Genomic DNA, 27,885 nt, shown 5'->3' with positions numbered 1-27,885 from the left:
TTGTAATTGGTATAATGACCCCAGAGTTCGATGAATTGGTGTCGCGTGACATGTTTACTTAACGTTAGAAATTATTGTGTTTAAAACAAATTAATGTACATGTTCCAGATAACCGCATTTTAAATTTCAAAAATAATTCACAATTCTGTTAAAGTCTCACTTTATCGTTATCATTTTATCATTATAGAAATACAAGTGAACTAACATAGGCTTTTTTTCATTCGTGTAAATCGAAACGCCGCGTTAAGACAAAACCATTGTACCACCAACGTATTTGGTCGGGTGTAAACTACTAAACACAAGTTAAATGTATTCAATATAGTTATTTGTTACTGTTTATGTGCATTAAAAGTAATAATTTTATATTTCTGTTGGCACGTGTGTAAGTAAGAGTTATAACAAATTTGTTTATCTAAATGTACCGCTATGAGAATTTCAAATTTAATAATATCGGTCGCAATATATTATTTCAATATTTTCCTTATTTATTCGCAAGATATTAGCAAAAAGAAATTGTATTTAATAAAAACGTTTTTATCAAATAAACAAATAAATACAGCAGTCCTATTTACACCATGCTGGACGCGTTCAAGTAAGTTGTTATTATTATTTATCCTAATTAGTATCATATATTATTAAATTTATTATTTTATACACGATACACGCATTTAAACATGTGTTACTGTCAACAGAAAAGTTAGATCATATTTTATATTCGGAATTTTCAACCTAAGTCACACAAAACTTATTTGTTTTTTTATAAAATCTTATTTTTTTGAACTTTTAGTAAATGGCACTAATTTCAAACCACTTGGAAGTTATACAATGAATATACAATAAAAAACTAATGGAACAACGTTATTTGTTGCAATAATAAGATAATATTTAAATTCAAATCATTTTTTTATTTATTATTTCAATCGAATACTATTTTATTCGAATTAACACCTAACCATGTACATAATACACTTATTCTTTAACCATGTCTAAATATATATTTTTCTTCTGTTATTCTATAGTGTATAATATTATAATATGTACTATTGTATTCTATTATATAAATATATTGATGTTCTAGGCAAAATACAAGCAATGCATGTATTAAATGCAAACAATGTTTCCGTGTTATTTCGCAATGCGGACGATTTACAGAATAACCACTTCACAGAAAACGTATTAAGTATATCAATGAGCCATACCGTGCTGGGAGTAATATTGGATTGGTCTTGTTTTGACGATACACTTTATCATGTAAGTTCATGTCCTTGGTAATTAATAATATCTATTAGAATTGAAGCATTTAGTTAAAAATATGAAATATATTCTAATTATTTGTTTTTTTTTACGTTTGAAAGGAAACACAGACGAATAACAAAATGTTGTTTATTTTATAGTTTTTTAATGTAAAATTAATTACAGTTTTCGGACAGCAACTTCTGGAATTCCAGTTATCATTGGCTAATGATTAATCAACACCGTGGTATAAACGAAATAGACCGGTTTGTGAAAATCAAAAACATAAGTCTGAATTTAGATAGTGAAGTCTTTTACGCTCACTGGGAAACCGACAAGTGGCAACTGTATGACATTTATCGTACTGCCCTTTCACCAAGAGGTCGTTTAATCGTCGGCATAGTCAATGAAACTCTGTACGGAAAGTGGGGTTTGCGTTCGTGGAAGTATGACAAAAGAACGGACTTGCATAATTTAACATTAAATGTTATCAATGTGGTATATAATTAATATATATTTATAGATATAAATATAAATATAATATATATATATATATATATATATATATATATATATATCCTAATATTGTTCCAGGCCAACCCTTATGGCAGAGCCGGGTTAAACACCAGCGAACGGCGGTTAAGCGGTCGTGAACTAGTTAATTACTTAAAATCGTTTGAGGTCTACAATGTGGATACAATGGCCAAGTTTAGTTATGCAGCATTCGAACCCTTGATGAAAATATTTAACTTTTCGTAATATATTTATTTACATCTGTCAGTCTACTATAAAATTATTCAACTAGACTTGCACATCATACAAGTATAGTTTGTTATAAATTTAGAGTTCGTCTGAGATCTACAAATTCGTGGGGCTACAAACTAAATGGTTCTTGGGACGGTATGATTAAAGCTTTAGTCCAAGGGAGAGCTGATATTTCCGGAACGGCTGCCTATAAGACTGATAGGCTTGACGTTATCGACTATACCTCTGTAACACTTTGGCTACATAAGTAATTAGTTCCTTGTATAGTGAATATTTTTGATTTGTACTAGTTGTGTGTCTGTTAATGAATGTATCTTAATTTGTATACTTATATGATATACAGGCCTTGCTTTACATTTCTGCATCCTACAGGAAGCCAAGACAATCTTACTCTACTTAGACCGTTTTCGTTTACCGTTTGGTGTAGTCTAGTCGGAATGCTAGTGTTGTCTGTACTGACGTTTTACCTTATCGTAAAATATGAACATTTTTCATCTCAGTTGAAAACCAACTCAATCTTGGCTAATGTATTACTTATAAATATCGCTGCATACTGCCAACAGAGTAAGTGTACGAGCGGATCCTTTGTAAGTATAGCATTGTGCATAATTTATGCATAAATACATGCTGAAAAATAAATACTGCTTTTAAGGTGTTTAAACATATTTTTAAGGGGTTATATTTATGCAATAACTTAGTAAAACATTTTACTCTGAAAATCGGACCATTTTCAATCTCCTTAAACGTTTAGAATTCTTTTTATAGTTTCAAACTCGTCCTAGATAAGTATAAGAGAGAGCCACAATTGCCTAGTGAATTCTGTATTGAGCTACGGTTACGATCGCCTTTTCAGTTAAAAAATCTTCATTATAATAACATTTTTAAAATTAAAATCACGGTCAGGAATTCCCCAAATTTTTGGTTATTTTGGCTATTAGTGATTGTTGTACATCAAATTTTCAGCGGTTCCTACGCTCACCATAGATTTTGTTATTAAATGGAAGTTGCCTATTTTAAAATTATTTAAAGTATAAATCTCTCCATCCCAACAGTCCTTAACTCTGCCAAAACCTTCTACAAACGCCTACACTCCAAAACCTTTAGCCATAAAAACCACCTGATCTCGGAACTATCCGTGCACACAATCCCTGGTGACCCCAGAAGGCGCCTAAAGCGAACGTGGTGTCGCGATCTAATGGTTGACTAATCCACGATCTCACACGTCATGAAGTACCAGCTCTGGCTGGCCTCTTCTAACAAGTCTACTGTATCAATATATTATTATATATTTGCCTACCATGTAATTTATCCTTTGTTCTTATTGTAATTACATTTATTACAGATTGTACAAATTCTAAATAAAAAACAAAAAAAAAAAAAATTTAAGTATTATTATTTTACTAATGTTAGTTCTAAATTACTGAAGAAAAGTTTTAATTTTTATGTTTTTTTCATTGATGAAATCTGGTTTATTCTGAAATTAAAAGTTCGAAGTTACCAATGATATTCTATTTTTAGGTTGGGTAGTTACAACTTGAAAGAAAATCATAAAATATAACATTGCTTAAAATTTTCGGTGGCAAATAACCTCTAGAATTATCCTATATGTTCAAGTTTTGACATTTATATCTTCGAGCTCCTTTGTTTTTACAATAACATAATTTACAGATATATTGTATAATTCAATAAATATATTTACTACTTGGCTTTTTTTTAACGCACATAACACATATGGTCCTAAATACTATATACCTATTAAAATTACATGGCTTGGCAGTTCTTGTTGTTAAAATAACATATTTTTTTAGGTTTTTATGTACAACCGACAAAATTAGCCGGTAGAGTAATTTTTATTTTGGTGTTCTTTTTTGGAACGTTATTGTACCAATTTTACTCGTCCAGCATTGTAGCCAGCTTGCTTCACCAACCCGTTAAAAATATTGATTCTTTGGAAAAACTAGCCAATAGCCGTTTCAAAATAGGAATCGAAGACAGTGTCAACGTACGACTATTGACCAAAGTACTCACCGCTCTTTACTTCTAATATTATTAGTATCTACCTATAAGTATGTTTACCGATAATGTATAATAAAAGACAACATATTTTAGGAACTTTCTATGATTAATCCGACGATGGAAAACATTTTAGGCATTAAAAATGATTCTCGAAGACTGAAAGCCGAATACGTGTTGAATGCCGAAGGCGTTGCTAAAGTAAAAAAAGGCGGCTATGCATTTTTCACTGATACGGCCACTAGTTATTGGTTCATGGGTAAGTTGTTTTCTGAAAAAGAAAAATGCGAATTGACGGAAATAAGTTTAACCAAACCAAGTCGCGGAAGCATGATGCTGCGAAAGAGATCACCATACAAAAAGTTATTTTCATACGGGTGTGTTTGAAAATTATCATATTTTTTTTTTACAATTAGTGTAGTATTAATTTTTATGTTAAATAAATATTTATGTCGTAGGTATGTCAAGCTTTTAGAAACAGGCTTCGTCAACAGAGAGCTGAGGCGGTGGCACGCCAATAAGCCTACTTGTATGTATAACAAATTGAAAAGCGGCGATGCGTTTACTAGTGTCAAACTCGGCGATATACTTCCAGCTTTAGTAGTATTAGTTATCGGATTCATCGTTTCTTTACTGAGTTTAATTGTCGAATACTTAATTTTCTGGTACCAAGCACGATAAATATAATATATGCATCTTTTATTATAATTTGTAATGGAATGAGAAAAACTAGACAGTTTTTTTTAAGGATATCCCACACAAAAATATTTTTAAATACATAAAATAATTTTTAGCGTAGGTACATGGAATACAGATACTATTTCCCATAATAATATATTGTTTATAGCATGACATCAACTTTCGATACATTATTATTGCGTGACCTATTTACTTATTAAGTACCTATAGTCATTGTTGTCAAACAGTGAATAATTTATACATTTTCTAGTTGATAGTCATTAAAGGTTTTATTCGTCTATATTATTTAATAGTACCTACGCAGCATTTATATTATACATGTATGCTATTTTTTTTTGTTTAATCTACGTCAATCTAACATATTAATAACGTACCAAGTATAACATATAAAGTAATAATTAGGTTAAATATTGTAAAATAATTCATTATTATTTTGTTTGTACGGATATTTTACTTAATGTAGACATATACTATCAATTATATTATATTCATGAATATTACACTGTGTTGTAAACAGTCAATCGGTTTTTGGCATAAAATAAAACGATGAACATTTTATTTGGATTGCTTTGTGTTTTACTGTATTCTTTAAAACCGTTCGGTGTCCACTCGCAAGAAAACGTGGAAAATAAATGTAATCTAATTAAAATATTTTTATTGAATAAAAAAATCAAAAGTGCAATCCTCTACACATCATGCTGGTCCCATTCAAGTATTTTTCAAAATTTATTTTATTTTTTTATCCTACAATAACTACTAAGAATTAATATTTTAGACAGAGTCAAAGCATTGAACGATCTTAATGCAAATAGTATTTCGGTTTCATTTCGCAACGTAGATGATTTTCAAAATAAACATGTACTTGAAAATGCTTTAAATACGCATATACATTATACAGGCCTAGGAGTAATAATGGATTGGTCATGTCACGATACTAAAGTAAGTCATAAATCGCGCATTTGTCTTTTATTCTTTTAGTAAAACAACGGGATAGTTATTTTTACACGTGGATAAGAAGTATAGTTTTGTTTAGAAATATTATGTTAAATAATTTGTTAGTAAAATAGATTGAATTTATAATTGTTTATATTTTTACCATATTTTGTGTGTTAACAAGCAAAATCGCCAAAATATGTTTTTTTTCGGAACTGAAAATTCATTCATAGTATATGAATGTGTTTGACTAATTAAAAAATGTGTGTACATTGTAATATAGTTTGCCGATAGTGACCTCTGGAATTCCAGTTATCATTGGCTAATGATTAATCAACATCGTGGTATAAACGAAATAGAACGGTTTGTGAAAATCAAAAACATAAGTCTGAATTTAAATAGTGAAGTCTTTTACGCTCACTCGGAAACCGACAAGTGGCAACTGTATGACATTTATCGTACTGCCCCTTCACCAAGAGGTCGTTTAATCGTCGGCATTGTCAATGAAACTCTGTACGGAAAGTGGGGTATGCGTTCTTGGAAGTACGACAAAAGAACGGACTTGCATAATTTAACATTAAATGTTATCAATGTGGTATATAATATTATTATATTTATAGTTTTAAATGCATAATCAGTACGAACTGTGTAGACATATCCTAATATTGTTCCAGGCCAACCCTTATGGCAGCGCCGGGCTAAACACCAGCGAGCGGCGGTTAAGCGGTCGTGAACTAGTTAATTATTTAAAATCTTATGGGGTGTTTAACTTGGATTCTGTATCTAGATTCAGTTATGCGACATTCGAACCGTTGGCAAAAATGTTTAATTTCTCGTAACTAAAAATGCACAATAACATGATAATCGGTGTGATTAAATGTAACCGCGGGTTGGGTATTGCTTTAGGATTAATTTGAAATCGTCGAACTCGTGGGGCTTTAAGACCAATGGATCCTGGGATGGAATGATTGAAGCTTTGATCGCCGGTAAAGCTGATGTGTCTGGCGTAGCTGCCTATACAAACGAGAGGCTTGATGTCATCGACTATGCATCCGTAACCATTTGGCGGCATAGGCAAGTTCTAATGCAAGATAATACCATGCTATGTAATAGAATTAAATTAAATAGCTCTGCGGTATTCTCATTTACTCTGGCCGCACATAATTAAATGTATTTCACATAAATATGACTAATCCTCTAAGAGTGTCTACTATCCATAGAACATATTTTCGAACACTTAATATACCTCATCTTAACAATTAATTTACTGCAATGAAATAGATTTGCAACTAATAATTTTTTTTTTACAGCAACCATTATAAAGTAGATTATTATTAAAATCATTCTTTATCAGTTATTAATAAAAAGTAACCCATAATAATTAGTAACTGCATTTTGAAAACATAATATTTATTTTTCAGGCCTCATTTTATATTTCGTCATCCGTTAGTCAACGAAAGCAGGCCTACACTTCTTAGACCGTTTTCATACAAAGTTTGGTGCTGTCTGACTGCTGTTTTTGTGTTGATTGTGTTGACATGTTACGTTATTATCCACTATGAATATTCTTCAACATCTTTGAAATTAGATTCATTGTTTAACGTGCTGCTCACAAATATTGGCGCTTATTGTCAACAAGGTATGTTATCTTCATTATACAAAAACGTCAATTTTCCAATATAATCCATCGAAGGTAGAAGAAACTAGTTTAAAAAAATATATTTTTTTTTTAATTCAAAAGAACATTTTGCAGAATTTTGTTCTTATTCCATGAATTTTAAAATTATTTATTTTTAATTAGCAATGATCTTTTTAGGTAAATTTCCTTTCTATTGTATTTTTTTTTTGTTGCCGTAGAGTACAAAATATAATACTATTTTTAAATGACAATTAATTTAAAAAAAAAATTGTAAGGAAATATTAAATTTTCTTTTTTTCAGTGATTGAAATTTATTGAATTGTGTACATTTTGATGTATTGCGCATAAATGACTAAAACAAAATGAATATATATTATTATCTATTTAATGCTTAAAAATCGCATTTTCAAGAAGTGTAATTAATATTAAATGCATAATATTGAATTTACTTTTAATATTATAACTAATGGAATATGTATTACTGAATACGGGGCTGTGGTTAGACAACTTAACAGCACGGATGACTTTTTTTGTTTAGGAAATCAATTATTATATCATTATTTAATAATAATGAGTGTTTCGGTGGGGTTGGATTCTATAAAAGGCGTCGAACGTGAAAATACAAAGGTCACTAATGGACTTCCGGAGTAACAGACTCGTATAACATAAAACGACTTTTAAACAACATCTTTTATAAAGCAATCCTTCTTTTATATACCCTGCCTTTTATATTTTTCTCTTGAAATTCGTCTCGTTCCTATTCTTTCACATTTTATTGTTAAGAAAATTAAATTTTAAATCATTCAACTTATTTAACACGTTGACCGCCACGGGGTTTTTCACTGTGTTACTTGTAACGGCCATGAGATATAATTCGAAATCTCAACTTTTTCCAAAAAATGTGTCGTGAGATTTATTAAGAGATCTCATTACCAATTATTTTCAATTGGTGATATTTCGTTTCTGGTCTCAATTATCAGTATTTTAACATTTTATTTGAAAAGTACAGTGTTGCCACTTTCATTGGGTCTTTTTAGCAAGCGTCTAGCGTTATCAGTTTTTTTTCTATGATTTTTTGAAATGTATGTTTTCTATCTTATCATTGATACCATGTGCATATTTTTTTAAATGTACTATGTTTCAACATAATATATATTATTTAATATTATTATTATAATATTAAGTTTTTAATAATTAATAATGGACACTGACCGTATTAATGACATGTTAAATTCATCCTTTGATTACTCATCGTACGATGATACAGATGATCCCCAACTGGGGAGATAATAATAATAATATGTCGACTTTTTTAGTATAGTATATGTTTTACTACAATGATAAAGAGGTTAGTTTTTAAAATAAAAATGTTTTGATATTTAATCTGAGATCTCATAAAATGGTAATAATTGGTATGATATTTATTTGAAGATCTCGCGGTAAGGGTAATATTAATAATTTTTCAGTGAGTTACATCCTACGGCCACAAGATCGAATTCGAAATCTCAGCTCTAATTGACTTGAAACTATAAAAAACGTGTTAGAAACAACTTTTTATTAATGTTTACAAATTTTGAATAAAATCTGAGAAAAAAAATGTTCAACAATTTTTTGAGTAAACTTCGAAAAAAACCCCTTGGCGGCCAGGACAAAGTTTTGTGATATCTCATATTAGATCTCATGGCGGTCAACGTGTTAAGTATTCCACCTACAGTTATTATAAATTCAGTAAAGCATAGTGCCTTTGAAGATAAAAATCTTAATGTTTTTTTTAATGTTTGTAACAAAAGTTGTCATAATTTATATTTTGATGTTTATTTTCCAATTACCGTGCTATCAAATTGTTTAATATCAAAACATCATTCTTTTATAAAAAAAAACAAATGAAAAATCGTTTTCCAACAAAACAAAGTAATAAGAGCTCAACGAAAATTCCAAAAATTTTCTTGTTTTTTGTGGCGAAAACTCTAAGAACCGCACAAATTCCCGCATTCCTTAATTGCATTGTTGAGCTGACAATGCTTTACTGTAAACTAAAAAAATGTACATTTTTCAGGAATTCACGTGCAGCCGGTAAAACCAGCCGGGCGAGTGATTTTCATTTTAGTGTTTGTTGTTGGTATATTTGTGTACCAATTTTACTCATCCAGTAGCGTGGTTAGCTTGCTCCGTCCTTCTGTGAAAAAAATTGATTCTTTAGAAAAAATAGTCAAAAGCCGTATGAAAGTGGGAATCGAGGACAGCGTTTATTTGCGTATTCTGGCCAATGTATTATAATTATACATTCCTCGTCTGATATTGTGTTATCACATAAAATGATCGTGCATTTGTTTTTGCAGGAAATTGCCGAGGTCAATCCGTTGATGAAAGAGATTTTAGATTGTCGGCGTAATTCGCATGGCCAAAAAGCCGAATTCGTGTTAAATGCCGAAGGCGTTGAGAAAGTAATGAAAGGAAATTATGCGTTTTTCACCGACACGGCCACCAGTTATTGGTTTATAAGCAAACTATTTACCGAGAGCGAAAAATGTGATTTGGCGGAAATCAGCATAACAAAACCGAACCGATGTAGTGTTATGTTGCAAAAGAAATCACCGTACAAAAAGTTGTTTTCTTACGGGTAAAGTCGATGCTCGATAACATATTATTATTATTATTATTATTTCAAACGAGTTAAGAAAAATAATACATTTTCATTATTTTCACAGGTATATTAAACTGTTAGAAACTGGCTTCATCAATAGAGAGCTAAAACGGTGGCGTAGTAGCAAACCTATTTGCGTTTACAGCAAATGGAAATCCAAAGAATCATTTGTCGGTATAAAATTCAGTGACATAATCCCAGCTCTTTTGCTATTATTTATCGGATATTTAATCTCTTTGTTGATATTTATCATTGAACATTTTCTAAGTTTGCAGTTGACAACCCGATTTATTTGAGTTTAAGTAATTAGTTGTTTGCAAAATTAGTTATTATTACCTGTATACATTAATATTATTTAAAATAATTATTACACTAATAAAACCGGGGAATGTATTGTCAAAAAAACAATTCAACCTAAACAGAATGCTGCTTCTTAAACAATAAAATAGAACATAATATTTTCCAGTGAGTCATTACCTATCCAGTATCAATCACTATCTTTCTTTTAATAGTTTGCTATCGTTAAAAATCGTTTTTAATTTCCCTTATTTTACGTTACCAATTACCATTCTTATCATTATCTCATCCCTCATTATCCGTATTTCCTCACTTATTGATTAATATCCTTAACACCGTTAGGCATTATTCCCCCTTGCCTCGTCCCGCTTAATCACTCCATTTTTTATTATTATTCCAACTCTTCCCTCCCCAGATTTCTCATCGGATTTTAATGCCGATTTTATGGGGTTTTGATAGCAACACAATATATTAATCTATGCTAAGTGCTTTGTTAAATTTCATTAGAATTAATAACTGTATTAATTGTTTAAGCAATTTAAACTAGTTTTCTCGCAAAATCGGTCCACCTAAACTAGGCTGAAGCGATGACCGATAGATTTAGACAAGTGTATCTTTCAGGCATTCGTGACTATACACCAAATAACCTATTAAAGTGTCCGTTATGAATTTAATATATCCCCCGCCAAGCTGAACGGGCGGTAGTAAAATCATAAACGATTAATATTGAAACATTTAAACGTTTATTACTTACTACTCATTTACAAATAAATAGTTCTAATTGTAATAGGTTATGACCTGGCAGGGAATTCAGTTATTGGCGTGTATAATAAATATACTATAAAAATTGTGTCTGAAAATTATTTTTAGATTATCACGTTATGTGCATGACAATCGATTTCATTTTCTGTTAATTAAAATAAATGAATATTCAATTCGATTTCACTTAAACAAATTTGAAGCAAGTACTAAAACTAGTTTTTTAAACTTTGTTCCATGATATAACGCGGGCATGTTCGATTTACGACTAGAAATTTTATATCACATTGTATCCGGTTGGGTAGGTTTAAAATGACATTATAGACTTCTTAATTATTATGAAAAACTGGTTCTTGTGATATTATCTTCGATTTGCTTAGCGATTAACGCATTGCCCGGCGAGGAATAAATGTCACATTAATTGTCCTAAGTATCCAATTGAAAATCGTTGAAACGCGCTTTAACTCAACACGTATATAAATATAATATAACACACGTTTTTTCACACGGCCAAATTTATTTGAAAGTCTCCGGTTAAAGATCAATAAAAATTTTATATATTGTAATATGTAAATGAATCAGTATAGCGAATTAAAAATAACCCGAAGACTGATAAAAGTAAAATAACGAAATTCACGACGAGACCAATGCGAGTAATTCATAAAAAAAACATACAAATTCTTACCAACAGCCGAGAAATGTATCGGAAAAAAATAATTCTCTAGACAATAAAAAAAAAAGGTGAAATAGGAGAATATTCAATATTATAATATACAAACCAAACGCAATTCGAAACTCACATTAATATATTTTAATGGCTACTTCACCAAAAAAAAAAAAAAACAGTGGGTCCAACTAAAATTATGGTTAATACACAATACATTTCTAGTTAAAATAACTAAATAAATAAAACTAGCATCCTCAAAATCATTTGCATTCCTAACATTTAGTTTGGGTTTTTAAGCCACCCTTTTTGTTTATTTATTAAGATGGTATCGGGAATACCTTATTGTTGGTTATTTTTTTTATCAAAATATCACATCCTTCTTTGATAATGATTTTCTATACAAACAAGGTCTCCAAAAATGTGGATAACATTTTCTAATCTTTTTGAAACGAGAACTAGTGTGTACCTTCGAAGCATTTTTAAAATCAAAGTCTATCTATATTTTGTTTTAAAAAATCATTTTTTCCTTTTTTTTTAACCAAAAAAGTATTCATAAAATTAAAAAAAATCTTCGAGCAGACATAGTCTTGGTGTTCGACATTTGTATTAATGTCAATGCCTAGTTAGTATCATACATTTGTTTAGGAGATGTTTGCAGAATGCTTGTTATTTTTATTGCACGAAAAATGACATATGCGACGTCCTCTAAGTCGTTAACCTTCTAAATTAATTCTAAGAACGAATTGTATAAAAAAAAACAAAACGATATTTGCCTTTGGTCTTAATACAAAATTACACGTGTGTAAAATGTAAATCATTAAAATGGTCGACATATGATTATTATTATTATTCGTTCGATCAGTATGACATGACCCAATACGTTTTAAACCTCCGTTATAATCTACTTAAAACACGCAGCCTTGCAACTGACGTTAATTTAATAAGCGACCACCGGCTGCCAGGTATTGCCTATGACTTAGTGTATAGGTACCTGCTATAGTCAATTCTATATATAAGTTTTTTTTATTTTACTTACTTTTTTCCGAACGCATACTTTTCTTTTGAATTTTTCGCTGTTTTCAGTGTACGTGTGTTTTTTTACTATAAACAAAATTACCTACAATTCAAAACCCTTTTTTTTTATTATTAAAATGATCATCGAAGGACATCGCTCGTGCATAACAACATATAATTATTTCACTGTGTAATACAAAATACTATTTCAGCAAAACTTACCGTGTACGTTAGTATATATCAGTGTTTCATTTAACATATTTTAATGTTTTATAAAAACAACGATTGTGTCTTAAAAGTTTTTTTTTTCGTTAAGTTTTTCTATATGTGTAAAGATTTTTTTTTTACAAGTCAAACGTACTTCCAATTTGTTTCCATTCCGATTTAACTTGTGTTGTTGACTCTCATTTGTGAACGGTTAAATTTTAGTAAGTTTTGTTGTTGTTTAAATTAAGAACACCTACGTCTGCTATGCTGTACAGTGATATCTTGTTATCTCGTAAGTACTGATATCGTCATATATTATATTATATATAGTTGGTGCTTGGTCAAAATAAGTCAGATCAACATTATAAAATAGGTATATCAATGTAAGTATTAATTTGTATCTATATTGCTGCCATATTTTTTTATCTATGCGGAGATTAAATCTAATATAAAAATCTATTGGTTTCAAAAATAAAAAAAGTGTTAGGTCATTTTGTTAATAAGACGAATTTGGTTTAACAAAATTTGTTAAGTACACAAAATTCATTAAAGAATTTGAATTTTTTAATATTCTAGCCATTAAAATAAAAAAGTAACTTTTTGCAAAAAAAAGGATTTATCATCATTTAGATATTCTTCTTAAAATTTTTATGTTTTTGACTTAATATCATTTGATTAATCATTGTAAAGTTTTATAAAATAGATAATACGATTGATGAATATTTAATTTTAAAACCATACTCGTGTATCACAGTGGGACTTCTCTACACATTATTTATAACCTGAACTAAAGTTAATCTTACTTAAATTTTAAACTGTTTTTTGGCGTTACCAAAAGTTTGAAAAAAAAAAACAATTTTCTAAAATACTAATTATTTATTTTGTATTAAACTATGCACATTGTTTTCAAATATTCACAAGACACCATAAAGGTTTTCGGTGGATAAACCCTTATAAAACACTGTATATGCATTTAGAAAATGCATTATTTTGTTCAAAAAAATTTGTATACGTCATTGATATAAGGTTAAATGAGTTTATTGTTTTTTCCGTGTTAGCAAACCTGATTGACGTGCAATAATAAAACGATACTGACAAATATTATAATTGTAATTACTTATAGTTATTACAGCGGTCATTTGGGTCATTTGTTAGTGAAAAAACGCATGTGTACAACATGAAAATTATTTAATAATTGTTATTTCTCATTAAAATTCAAAATACAAAATATTATAAACTATTTCTGTTTACACCAATTTGTTTATATCTTTTAATTGTTTTCAGTGTTTACAACGAATGATTTTTTATAATTTATTTGCATAATTATAAATTTACATGGAATTTATTAAAAAAAGCATCGCTAATGAAATAATATCAATGTTGTGTTATAGGTACATAAAAAAGGAATATTGTTGTTTTTAATTTTATTATTTTAAGAGTTTCTAAATAAGAAGGTTTTGCTAATGTGATCAGCCCATTAAAAATACAGTTAGACAGTGTTAATAATAACTGGTTTATTTTCGTTTTCAGTTAAATGTAAACAAGACAAGCGAAATCTCAAATTTAAATATTTTATCTTTCGCCAAAGTGACTGGGTCAAATTAATAAATATTTTGTTCATTAAATAGCTGAATAGTATTAAATACGTCAAGATTTTAATGTATTGAGTGTACCTATAGGTATATATAGTTTATTAATTATTAAACAATATATATATATATATATATATATATATTGTTTAAATATATATGAGTACTTATATATATATATATATATATTGAATAAAGACTACGAATGAGAATAAATTCATTTTTGGATAATGACAAAATAATTAGACTGAGACCTGAGTACAACAGTACATAATTTATTTTAACTACTCATAAATATTTAAGTAAAAAATAATTTATATCTACTTTATTTGTACTAATTTTACAATACACGAGGAGGGGCCGATAAATATTTATTTGCATTGGGGTCGTTGGCACTGGCCAAACCACCCATTTTTTAAGAAGTAAAGTATAGGATATTTTCGAAAATTCTTAATACACTTATTAAGGCACATTGTAAAGGGAATTCAATAAAATTTATCATTAAGCTAAAATTTGTATGCCCATATGCTAACATATAGAAAAGAGGCATACTTGATACAAGGTACAAACAATTAGGAGAACATTTGTAGGGGCCTCGAGACTAACACAAAATATTTTATTATAACTGTTTCATGGGAATACCTGTATTTATAATTTTGTACAACCACAGTCATAATAGTAATAACATAATAACATATAATATGTAGGTATATATATATATATATTACTATAAAAGTGTGAAATATATTATATTATTATGTTTAACATTTGTATTATTTGCCTTGTTATTGCTTGAAAACTTAAGTACCATATTATTAGATAATTGCGCTTATTAGTCGTGTGAAGTATGCACGGCGTATGTATAGTTGCAGTGATGTGATACATTATATTATTATTATGTGGATCACGTACTACACTAGTAGACTACCATAGGTACTATTAGCATTATAAAAAATAAAAAGACTAAAAGAATTCTTTTTACAATGCACTTCCGGTCGATTTAATGGCATCGCTGTACACATTATTATTTTTTTTTTTTCAAAACCGCGTTCCGCATCAGAGGACATGAGAGAGGATTATCATAATGTGCGTGCACACACGTCCAAGACGGGAGGGAGGCCAGGTGATTTTTGTTTACAAGTTCAACCTCCTGTTGATACACAGTTATACTCCTCCTCCGTGTGATAATAACAAAATACGGGTCCGCCGTCCGTGATAACATGTTATTATGATTTTACACACACACTCGTCGTTATAATGTGCACCGTTTTATCGTATGTGGGCCAGGCGTTAGATGTAGTGTGTTTTTGAAATTTCATTTTTATCATTATTGTTGTTTCGATAAAAAAGGAAAAAAAAATTCCAAATGACTCTCTGACATAATAATATCATTGTTGTCGTCTGCTCGTTGTTCGCAGCGGACAGCATGGTCGACTACCACAGACTTTGCCAACGGTTCGAGCTGGACGCCGTACCCAGTCCCGAAGGATTATTCACTATCGACGAACTCATTGGCGAGGGCACCTACGGCGAAGTGTTCCGTGCCAAAAACAATGCTACCGGTAATCATAAAACTACATATTTTAATATTATACACATTGTCAATTATTATATTATTATTATTTTTATGTTGTGTATTTAATCGCAAATTAAAATATCTACACGGATAGTCCAGGGGCTTATAAAATTAGGCCATCGTTATGATAATGATATGAACACATAAAATAATAAGGTTATTATATTAGAAAACGGTCGGTCATTATAGGTATGCTTCCAAAATTGGGTCGCCAAAAAAGTATTTGGCATGGTCTATCCATGTTTACTTAATTTACGATTCGATTGACTAACGACAAAATAACCTAGGTTGTCATACTACCAGATGACTTGTTATGCGAATGACCTTAACAATATTATGGTTAATCTTAAACTAATTGTTGTTTAAATTATTGTGATTTTCAGGAGATACTGTCGCTATCAAGATACTCGAAGACATAGCCGGTAATGAAGAAGAAATCGAAGACGAATACTTGGCCTTAAGAGATCTAAGTTTGCATCCGAACATACCTTCGTTTTACGGACTGTATTTCGTCAAAGGATCGAAAGAACTAACCGATCAGTTATGGTTTGTTATGGAAGTGAGTGACATTTGTGAAGTTTTCAATAATAATGAAAAACATTTTTATCAGTTTAAAAAAATCTCTGATGTATAGAATTTAGAACATATGCTAATTAAGTATAATACATAGGTGAGTTTTCATGCTGAACCAACCAATGTATCAGAGTATCATTATACTCTGGTTTTTGTTCTTATCAATAGGCATGTACTCTCTCAAATCAAGAGCTTGAAACAGTTTTTAAAAAAAAAAATATATCATAATGATAGAAACGTTTCTTTTTTTAATGTTTAACATTTTAGTGTATACGTAACAAAAAAACATTTTAAATAACGTTATTATAACATTATATATAAAAACATTAACAAACAATTTACCATGTTACCATGCACATACTAATTTTTCCATTAATTCCAAAATTGTAGAATTTATATTGTAATAATTAATCATCAACAGTATAACTTATCAGGTTGTACCAGCTATTGACAATATATAAGTTCTCATTTACTTTCTTCTTCATTTTGTTGTCTTATTATATCACACTATTACATTTATATTTGCGTCTAGATTATTTATTACTTTATAAACGTTAAACTTATCTTATCAAGTTCAAATATTAAATGTAAAATTGTAAGTGAGGCGAGTAAGACTTTTAGGTATTTTCTATTTGCTTACAAAAACTAAAATAAAACGTTATTAAATTTAAGAAATAGACTAGATTATTTATGAAAGTCATACATACATTTATAAAACAATGACTACAGTGACCCCCAACTGATAACAAAATAAATGCCAAAAATGCGTGGCGTAGAGTATAGACTTTTATCTTTGAACAAACTGTTAGGCTTAATTTGGAATAAATAAGTGTACAAATGTAAATGTTAATTTTTTATGCGATTTATAAGCAGGGACTCTTAATTAACAAAGTTAATTATCAGCTCAGGCTATTATGCAATTTACATAAAAAAACAGCCCACCTTCGGATCAGTCTACTATTGTTTAAAAGCTTGGTAAACATTTAGGCGTTTCCAGGAGTATGATTTTAAAAATAAAATATTTTCATCAAAAAATGAATTGTGCATCTGTCAGAGCTTGTTATGTTTCAATATTTAAACATTTAATGTGAAAATATATTTTTATTTTCAAATATTGCCAATTTTGAGGAATGACTAAAAATGAAAACAAACGTTCTTAATAATTGACAAAATATGTATTCACATCAACACTCGGTAGACAAATTCAAATATATTTTTAAAATTGAACATGTGGAAATACCCAAATGTTTATCAGACATATTATTAAGATCTAAAATTATAACAAACTCAACTTATTATTATAACTGTTAAGTTACTTATAAGCTATTACTTATATAACAAGTTGTATAGTGAAAAATTATACTCTAAAATTAACACCTCCTTATAAATTAACCGTTGATCGTTAAAAATAATATCAATACTTGCAATTAGTAAATTTTAGCTTCGATGTGTAGCTGAGAAAATATGTTTTATGTCTGATGTTAGGTACATTTAATTATTAATTATATTTTATTTACATTTACAGTTATGTGATGGAGGTTCAGTTACAGATTTAGTACATGGATTAAAATCTCGAGGAAAACAACTAACTGAAGATCAAATCGCATACATTTTACATGAAACCTTACAGGTAAAACTCAACTGCTTATAATAATGTAATAACATTACATTTAATGTTATATAATATTGTTTTAAAATCTTATTTATAAAGACTAAACTCTAAATTAAATATTGTCCATAGGCTCTGGCTTTCCTACATCGCAACCATTGTATGCACAGAGACGTCAAAGGTCATAACATACTGTTGACAGACGATGGACAAGTAAAATTAGTCGATTTTGGCGTTTCTTCTCATTTGGGAGCAACCATGGGACGACGTGACACATCTGTCGGCACACCATATTGGATGGCTCCAGAGGTAATTTTTTTTTTTAATAACCTAGACTTAAGCCAATTCTGCATTACTGATGTATTTGATAGGAATATATTCTTTTGACTTTGTGACAAAACCTCTCACATGACTAGCGTAGCACCGAACCACGTTGCCAAATGTACAAATGATTGTGTAGGACCGTTTTTAGAAACTTAAACAATAGTATGCATTGACAAAAATTATTAGGTTGACAGTCAATATAGATTGGAAGGCACCTTAAATTTTCAAACTATTTTTTTTAAAAATAATTTTTTGCTCTGAATTTGTAGTAAATCTCATTAATTATAATTTTATACAGATATAACTTGGAAGATAAGTACTTGATACAAATAGAAATTCAATTAATTACTTAGAGAGTTTACATTCACATTAAAGAGTTATTTTATGAGTGGTATTATCATTTTTAATTGTTTAATAACAAGCATTATTGTAAACTTATGTCTATCTTTTCTAATCCTTTTGTTTCGTTAAAGTGATATGTTTTATTTTTAATTTTCAAAATAATCAAGGTACAAAATAATTGTTTAATTTAAAAACCATATAGGTACTTTGACTATCAAAAAAAATATAATTAATTTTTTGTCAAAGTAAAGTGTTATCTTTGCCTGGAACATTATCTGGACCCAAGGTTCTAAGTGCTAAAAATGTATTTAATATTTGGGCACTTTTTATGGAGACTAAACTAACAGTTTCACCACCATACGTATTTACCATTTAATATTTTTATTTTTTATATAATTGTATAAACTACTTAAATTATCAGGTTTTGATTTTAATAACGTTTTATTTTGGAAAAACTCGCTAGCATGTAAAGTTGTATTTTATTGTTAAAAGGATGCTACCTACCCGTGACAAATGGTTTTGCGAGGAACAAGAATGTAAGGGCGGTATTTACAGTAACCAATATAAAATGTTTACTAGGGATAGAGAAGAACTTTATCTACGGAGTAGTGTTTTTAGTTTTTTGATAACTAAAACATAAGCAAAATTATTTGTTTGTGAAGTTTATTTTTTTTGTCATTTGCTTATAAAAAAATATTTATTATAGATATCAAAATAATTAAAACGCTAAAGTTAATGTCAAGTTAATTTGTTCTTCTCTATATATTGTGTAACTTTGGTAAATCTACTGTTAATATTGGTCTCACGTACTTGTCCTCCGCAAAACAGTATTGATGGTAAATGTTTTGTAATTTACCCTATTACAATTCTGTAAAGTTATGAGTTCTTTGGGAACTCTACTAGGTTTGCAGGAAACAGATTTTTTATTTTTTGGTTATTTTTAGTAAAAAATTGAGTTTCATTATTGAAAAAAATGCAAATTTAATTTATTTAATTACAAGTAACTGAAATATTTAAATGAAAATTAGCTTCATAACATAACATAGTAAATTAGCCATTTGAATCTCTTTACAGAATTGAAATTAGACAATCCTGAGTAATCGAAATGTTGTCTGGCCTTTTGCTCTAAAATAAACCAAAATGGCTTTTATCCATAGAAAAAATTATTTTAATTAAAAATAATACCTTGAAGCTTATAAAAATGACTGGTAAATTAATTGGCATGTCCGAAATATTTTATTAAAATTTTGTTTTTCTTATATAGTGCCTATATAAAACTCCTTAAAAATAAACCGCATAACAAAAAATATAGTCACGTAAATATGTTGCCTATATATACAAATTTAGGGCATCTAATATTTATAATACTGAAATAATTATTATAGCGTTTTAAGACTAATTAAAATAAAATTTTTAACAAATCAATGAAAATAATACTTTACATAAATATTGTATCTTAACTTAGTATATTATCATTTTTTATTTTTGTTTTTATTTTGCTCGTATTAAATGTTTATTACCCGATTATCTATATAATTACATAGTAAATAAAACATATAACTCCTTGCGGGTTTAAAATTAAATATTTATAGAAAGCATTATTTTCTTTTCATTAACTTAAAAAAATTATCTACTTAATCATTAATAATTAACAATAAGTTACATTAAAAAATTGTGTATTTTACAATCAATTTTTTCTAAATTCAATAATATTGTTAATTTTTCTATTAAAAATATAACTGTAGAAAGCTTTGGCCTCCCAGCTTTAGCCGTTAGGCTTTAAGTAGACTGTAACTTGTTTTATTAAAAATGTTTGATTTTTATTTCAAAATAAAAGTATTGTGTGCAGAATAAAAAGGGTCTGCCGTTGGCTATAGTTTTTTTATTCATCAAGTGAGGTCTCCTCGTTAAACGATAACAATTACTCAAAAGAATCGAAATTCGTTTAGGACTTGACTATTCGGATGTTTCAAGACAGAGAACGAAGGTTTGATTTATATTCGTTGATTTTTTACCATACTATTTTTAAACCAAGATTCGATTAGGAATTTCAAAAAAATACTTTTGAAGTACTCTTAAAATATTTTTCGTGTGCAATTAAAATACCGATAATTATACTGTTTAACCGAGTGTGTGTATTTTAAGTACACCCAAAAATACATTTTTTAATTTTAACTATTATTTTTTACTCTATAGTATGAAAAATATCAAAAACTTCTATTTAACATTATTAATAGATACGTGAACATATATTTACAAAAAGAAAAAATAGATTTTTATTATTTTATAAAACTGGAATATTTTATTCAAGACAGAATAGGAGGCTTCTGTGTTCATACGTTCTACACAATATTAAAAAAAAAATATTCAATGATAAATATGTTAGTAAGTAATTGAAAATATACTTTTTTAGGCACGCGAGCAGTTTAAATAGTAAATGATGGGTATTCATTTTTGACATTTTATGTAAATAGATGTTTAAAATAATGAATTATTATACTAACTACACATTTCTCCGGCATATCGCACAAAAATAAATACTAGTAGGCTATGTTATCTTAATAATCGAAATCGCATAATACTGACAGATTCGATTAATTTTATTACTTGAGTAACGCACAGCGTATTTGTCTTAACAGAAACAATAAACTTGCTTGCATCGCATAAAACTAATTCATATGCGTATTTATATGTATAGAATAAAACCAGTTTTTCAAAATCAGTAAAGCCGGATTACGGATACAGGAAATTTTGTTTTAAAAACCATCCTGTATAATTATTCGAAAGTATTCCGAATATAACTTTCTAATATATATATATATATATATATATATATATTGTGTATTAGATTATATTTTATTATAATAATTATTCAAAAATTAAATAGTGATATGAGTAAAAAAAAAAGATATACTTAATGTGTTTTTAAAAAAGTGAACCTATTTTGACATGGCTTAAAATGTTTATTCCGTTGGATTGCTCGTCATAATTTACATAAATTATTTTATGTATGAATAAAAATAAAACAATAAATTATAATAGGTAACAGATTTATCTAAGATGTCATAAAGTATCAAATCGAAAATAACTATATTATTAATATAATATTACAACATATTTTTTTATTTTTCAAATGTACACATTATTTTTATTTCGAATAAAATAAAAATCCAATTAAAATCCAATAAAATATATTTAAAACTTTGTAATTTTTTGGTTTAGCTGTTAACTCTCAAGTATGGTTTTAAGTAGAGGTTAATACTAAAATTACAATTTTAAGCACATTGTTTTCATCACAAAGCTTTTATCGATATCTGTATTTCTACCATCAACAGATTCGCATCGAAGCGTTTATTCGAAAGTTGTATTGTGCATTTCAGTTGTAACAAAATTGTTTTAATTTAAGGTGTTTAAAGCCAAACTATATTTACTTGACTATACGTGTCTTTTATCAGATGAAATAAAAAACATAAACAATTATTTGTGCACATCCATTGTATAAATTGTTTTATAAAAATGATTTCTCGAATTTCAAATGATAATGACTGTAGGTACAGGTACACAATTAACCAATTAGTGTTGCTGTTAAATACAATCAATTCAATACCGTAAATTGAAACCATTTTTACAATCACTGTACTTGCTAATAAAATAATTAACGCTACCCAAGTTGATCAAACGTCTCTCATTACACCGCATTTATTTACTATAATTTCTTATGTATGTAATTACTCAGTTATGTACTCTTTAGGTGCGTGATAAGACTTACAACTATCCATTTATTATTAGGGCGCGAGCATACAATAATTATACAGGATGTATGAACACGAGTCGATGTTACAAATGTTTAAACTTACGGTTAACGGTAATTAATCGTTGTCCGAGTAATACCTACTTGGAAGTTAAACAACTAACTGTGCAATTAGTAATTTTTATAGATGGCACATAAGAACCTTCTGTTAATGTTTATTTGCGATATTCTTACATTGAATAGGTCATTATTATCCTCACTCATTACAGAATTAATAAAAAAAAATCCAATAAATCCAATTTCTCTTCGCGTTGACACCATTCAATCTTTTTATGTATATTGTATACTATTATAAATAGGTATTTAATATTATGAATTCAAATTAAAATAGTACAATATATAATAACATTGGTCTACTGAGTTTTGATTTTTACGAGGTCGCATAAAAATACGTGTTCCTTTTTTTTAACGAGTAAATTATTTACAAATCAAATTATGAGCATTCTACTAATAATTTAATGACTTGCAATTAAACTAAGGAAAAAACTAACAGCAATTTATTTAGGGGCACAAGATAGGCAATATTTGACTTTGGTTGATTAAGGGTGAATTTTAAGTATGACAGCTAATTAATGGGTTAATTTTTATGTGTTAATATTTTTTTAATTTATTCTCCTATAAGTTATGGCGAAATTTTGATAAAAATTACTTTTGTAGTAATGGTTTTCTGGTGTATCTATATTGAATAGACTATAACACTTGTTTTAATGGAAAACCTATAACATTCTCTACACAGACTATTATTGACAATATTGTAATAGTCCAATTTGATAATTTGAAATTGCATTCTTGAACTAGTAATTATAACTTCTATGGATTATCGTCGTTCAAGATTAGATAATAATGTAATTATTATTCTAATTTGTAATTGTAACTTTCAATCAAAATTCGATTAAAACATTCTTGTTTAGTGGGTTGTCCGATATCTATCCGGTAAATATACCGTCTATGTACATTCGAGAACGGTTAATGTTTTCAGGCTACTTAGGTATTGACGTTCAAAATAAATCGGTAATTGTACTTGAGTTATATTTACGGATTAAAAGGAAAAGCATCTATAGTGTGAGGGTTGAAGTAGGGATAAATCCTTTTTTGTGCATTCGGAGAAAACCGAGAAAAAGTAACCTTTATAATTGTCCGCCACTCTATCCAAGAATGTTTTTAACGTCCAAATAATTGGGGAACCTTCTGGAAACATCTGACAAACGGGATGTGCGATTGTGAGAGTAGTTAATCATTCTCTTTTACATTTTCAATATTTTCCCTACCGATTCATAATACCGTCGCTGTTGCTTGCAGCTGGAATAATTTTAGTCCTAATTTATTTTAACGGCAGTGGCCTGGTCGAGAAGCACGAGGTAGTAGTTGTACTTGTGAAAATGCTGGCAGTTTATTTCTCTGATCATGGACGATTACTGTCAAATATCGGCACCCTCCCTACCTTTTTTTCGGATTACGATTTTTTTCATGAACACATCACTAATCCTCCCACTGCATTAAATCAAAACCCCGCCTGAGTCAGTCGGAGGTTTATTGATGTCAAACGTAAACAAATCAATATACTTTAACGTACCAAAGGCATAGAATATATACTAATAGTGTTTACTGGATTATTTTTTGCACTAACTGTGCTAATTTGATGTATTACACTGATTATAAACTTCTCCGCAGTGGGCGTATTTAATTAAGAACAATACTATTGGAACTGACTGCACACACTTCAAACGACAAAATGACGTATTATGTGCTATAACTGCATGTTTGTATTGCTACCAGACCTAAAATGCATAATAGTATTTTGGCTGAAAACATAGTTAAGCCAACTTAAATTTAGTTAACTAACTTTACGCTCGGTTAGGTCAAATTTGTAACCAGATTATTAAGTAGTTTTGCCTTATGGCTACTAAGACGCTTTCTTTAGAATAGAGTATCTTTCAATGTGGAAAAAACTACAGTATACAATCGATGCCCCAGTTCATTACTATTGAAGCGGGAGATACAAAAGAAAAATTGTTTCAACTTATTTAAAATATTCTGTGATTAAATTATTATTTCCAAGTCTGATGATTTGGGAATAATAAACCGATTCTGATTCTGCGTTAACTGTAATTATTGTAAATAACATTGCTTTGAAAATAACGTGTAAAAATTCCTAATGTTGTATAGTTTTAAGGTAATACATTTTTTTTAAAAATTATTATTTATGCCAAAATTAGACATATTTTATTATGCAACTAACAAATAATAATTTGAAAATATTAAATTATTTTAAATAAGGACGTTAAATTTTTTTTGTTTTAAATACATTTGTATACAGTTACTATTTTAAATAATAAAATTTAATTAAGCGTTAGTTGTGTACAGCATTGTATACACAACGATCGTACCTATATGCAAAATCTTAATATTATAATATACGTATAATTGTTTTGTATAATATACTTGTTGTTTGTTTTCGGTCTACTAATTGCCGCGAGAATGGGCAAGTGTACAAAAAAAAAAGTCTTACCGAGGAACACGCGGACTGTGGCCGTATGTTATTAAGGAAATATAAAAAACAAATTAAAAAATCGACCAACGGCCCGCGTCAATTATTTTTTTCCGGTATAGGTTAAACGCTCTCGCGCACGCTTCGTATCGCGTAGAGTGACTTTATGCATTGTATTATATACGTTGTATATTATTACTATTTTGAACGCACTGTATAATGATAATGATATTATGTGCTTTTCCAGTGATCCCGGACCGTCGCGGTGGTACAATATAATATTATTATTATTATTATTATATAGTATATGTACCTAACCGGTGCAAGCGTGCGTGCGAAACGCCGGTTTCTAAACAGGTCATCGGATCCGTTTGATCATGACGTTATCAGTTATCACCGGGCAAATATGCACATTGTACAAGTTTTGAGCGATAAGTGGTGTGTACCTAGGAATAGTTATTATTGTTATTGCGGCGGCGGTGGTCCTTCCACCGGCAACACGACAAGTGATGCGCGCCAAAACGATGAGTGTAAACACTTAGAAATCGGTACAACACAGCAACAGCAGCTGTGTGGAGTGCCGCGACTGGTTTGTTTTTGCTCACAGACCGCCGCGGCTGCCTCCACCGGTTCGCGTTTCTCCGTGTACTTCTTCGCCGTGAACTTGGTCCGAGTGTTGGTTACCGACTTGTTACCGTATACCCGTCGCTTGCCAGTGTCCTCGTGCGGTCATCGTTGTGCGCTACGCTCGTCCGTGCATCGCGCGTTAAACCTATTTTAAGTGTCGTCGAATCCGGATCCCGGTCGTACCTCATATAGTGTCGTTTCTTAACATACACAGGATAAAGGATTTCTTTGGCCGATTAGAAAACCGCCGAGGTACGTCATCTCGATACCGATAATAACGTATTTGCTCGAAAACCAATTGGAGTCGATTAACGTAGTAATAACTTAAATAATACACAAAATTAAGCTGAACATGCCCCGGTTTAAAAAAAAAATACGGTTTTTGTCAAGTGGGGATGATTGTAAACAAATGGGGGCAAATGTAAATAGTATTTTTCGTGTTAAGTATTTAAATGTACTACATCGTTTTCAGACATTTTGTTGGTTGTTTCTGTAAAAAAAAAAAAAAATTACATTTACATTTGCCCTGTTAGTTTAACATTTGCTCACTTGACTTTACACTATTTAAAAATAACCACTCAATTTTTTTGGCGCTCAGAACATGTTTTGGGTCATGTAAACAAAATAAATTATTAAGAATTTATCTACTTATTTTCAAAGGTATTTTTGATGTTTTTTAAAAAAACAATTGCGAAATGCATATTTGTATAATGGTATCCTATCTAATATACTATAACTTAATCAATGTGATCACATAAATAAAAAACCTATCTACTACACATAGATGAACTCTTATTTTTAATTTTTTTTAAATGTGAGTATGCGTTAAGATGCTCCAGAAGGTTTTTTGTTACAAAAATAGGGCCAGATTAGGTACATTGAAAAAATGTAAGATAAATGCTTAATACCAATATTACTTTGTCAAATTTGATCGAAAAGTGGCCTATACATTTTCTTTATTAAGTAGGTGGTGTTATGCCTTTTTAAGGGGTAAAAAAAAGTAATCAACAACAACGTCCCTTTAATTCTCCCTGTCCATTAACCATTTCTCTGCATTCTCCACCCCAATTGTCCTGTAGTTATCATTACATCATCATCATACGCTATAATTGCGTATGCTGATAAAAACTCATTTTTTTTGTGATTACTTCAAAAGCTTAATTCCCCCTTCACTCCATCGAAATTAAAAAACAGGTACGAAGTAGCCTCCTCCCTACCAAGATAATAGCTACCCGTAAAAAAAAAACAGGCCAATATCTTACTTAAAATTTGATTAAACGTACCTTGCGTGGCTAAAATCTTGATTTCAGAGGAGACACATTTTTTTCTAAAAAGCATAAGAACATGTGAACCCTCACACCAACTTCAAAAAATTATTTTTTTACAAAAACCTGCATTTCCCACGATGTATAATATGTTTCATGCTGTTTATTTATTTTAATATTAATTTCTCGTTGTCCATTTATGAATAGTTAATTTATTCATAAAATATAAAGAAAATTATTTTAACCGTTTTAACTTTCGGCTATGTTTTCAAGACTGAATTTCTAATTATTAGGTGATTAAAAATGCAAATGAATATATATGTATAGTTTGTTTGGAATCAACAACTAACATTCAGAAATCGCGTGAACTTTAATTAGGTGTTAAAAACATGGTTGGTTCACATTTACATTAGAACGTATAGTTACACTGGTTTAGCTTGAAAAATTACATATAGCTGAACAGTTATATGGTCTGATCTATATTTTGAAGTTATTCGAACGACTAAAAGTAGTTATACTAAAAGTAGTGTTTAGTGGGAACATTTTTCACAAAAATTGTGATTTAAAAAGCTAAATCTATTTATTTATTTTTTATTGCAATTTGCGAATTAAATGGGTTTCACTCAGTCGATGAGTATCTACCGCTAGTATAATATAAGGAGAATATTTTGAATAAATTGGCTACTGTGGTTTGATTACGATGAATCCTTTTAAAACAAAATTAGCTTAAAGCGGACACTACACGATCAATAATTCGGGTCATTAAAGTTTTATCAGTTCAATACTGAGAGCAATTTTCGTCCGTTTAAAG

At 29.2% G+C, this 27,885-nt stretch overlaps 2 protein-coding genes across 2 annotated transcripts in view; both read left to right on the top strand.

Annotated features, from left to right (window-relative positions):
- Nucleotides 1-1,461: 1,461 nt before the first annotated feature.
- LOC126840769 (ionotropic receptor 75a-like) lies at nt 1,462-10,222 on the top strand. The gene is made up of 12 exons (XM_050576708.1): nt 1,462-1,731; nt 1,828-1,988; nt 2,078-2,245; nt 2,342-2,562; nt 3,807-4,018; nt 4,108-4,388; nt 4,470-4,611; nt 6,318-6,478; nt 6,550-6,629; nt 9,339-9,550; nt 9,622-9,902; nt 9,991-10,222. The coding sequence occupies exons 1-12, from the start codon at nt 1,462-1,464 to the stop codon at nt 10,220-10,222; spliced, it is 2,421 nt and encodes an 806-aa protein (XP_050432665.1).
- Nucleotides 10,223-13,005: 2,783 nt separating this feature from the next.
- LOC126840602 (myosin-IIIb-like) overlaps nt 13,006-27,885 on the top strand; it is a 31,137-nt gene continuing 16,257 nt past the window's right edge. The window contains exons 1-5 of the mRNA XM_050576461.1: nt 13,006-13,162; nt 15,878-16,021; nt 16,419-16,594; nt 18,134-18,238; nt 18,350-18,526. Coding sequence (XP_050432418.1) covers nt 13,135-13,162; nt 15,878-16,021; nt 16,419-16,594; nt 18,134-18,238; nt 18,350-18,526 — 630 coding nt within the window. The 5' untranslated portion in view covers nt 13,006-13,134. The remainder of the gene's footprint in view (nt 13,163-15,877; nt 16,022-16,418; nt 16,595-18,133; nt 18,239-18,349; nt 18,527-27,885) is intronic.

This window comes from Adelges cooleyi, unplaced genomic scaffold (assembly GCF_023614345.1).
Source record: "Adelges cooleyi isolate 19-005CV unplaced genomic scaffold, UGA_ACOO_1.1 ACOO_flye_CR_arks_rails_tigmint_CR_PRNA_376, whole genome shotgun sequence".
NCBI lineage: Eukaryota > Metazoa > Arthropoda > Insecta > Hemiptera > Adelgidae > Adelges > Adelges cooleyi.
The sequence above is the reverse complement of the archived record's forward strand: the minus strand, read 5'-3'. Positions and strand labels throughout refer to the sequence as shown.

Excerpts from the sequence above, each read along its gene's own strand:
- LOC126840769 (XM_050576708.1), top strand. The coding sequence starts at position 1,462 with ATGATTAATCAACACCGTGGTATAAACGAAATAGACCGGTTTGTGAAA. Across the intron at positions 4,019-4,107 it reads ACGTACGACTATTGACCAAA|GAACTTTCTATGATTAATCC; the intron begins GTACTCACCGCT and ends AACATATTTTAG. Across the intron at positions 4,612-6,317 it reads GCGATATACTTCCAGCTTTA|GCCAACCCTTATGGCAGCGC; the intron begins GTAGTATTAGTT and ends ATATTGTTCCAG.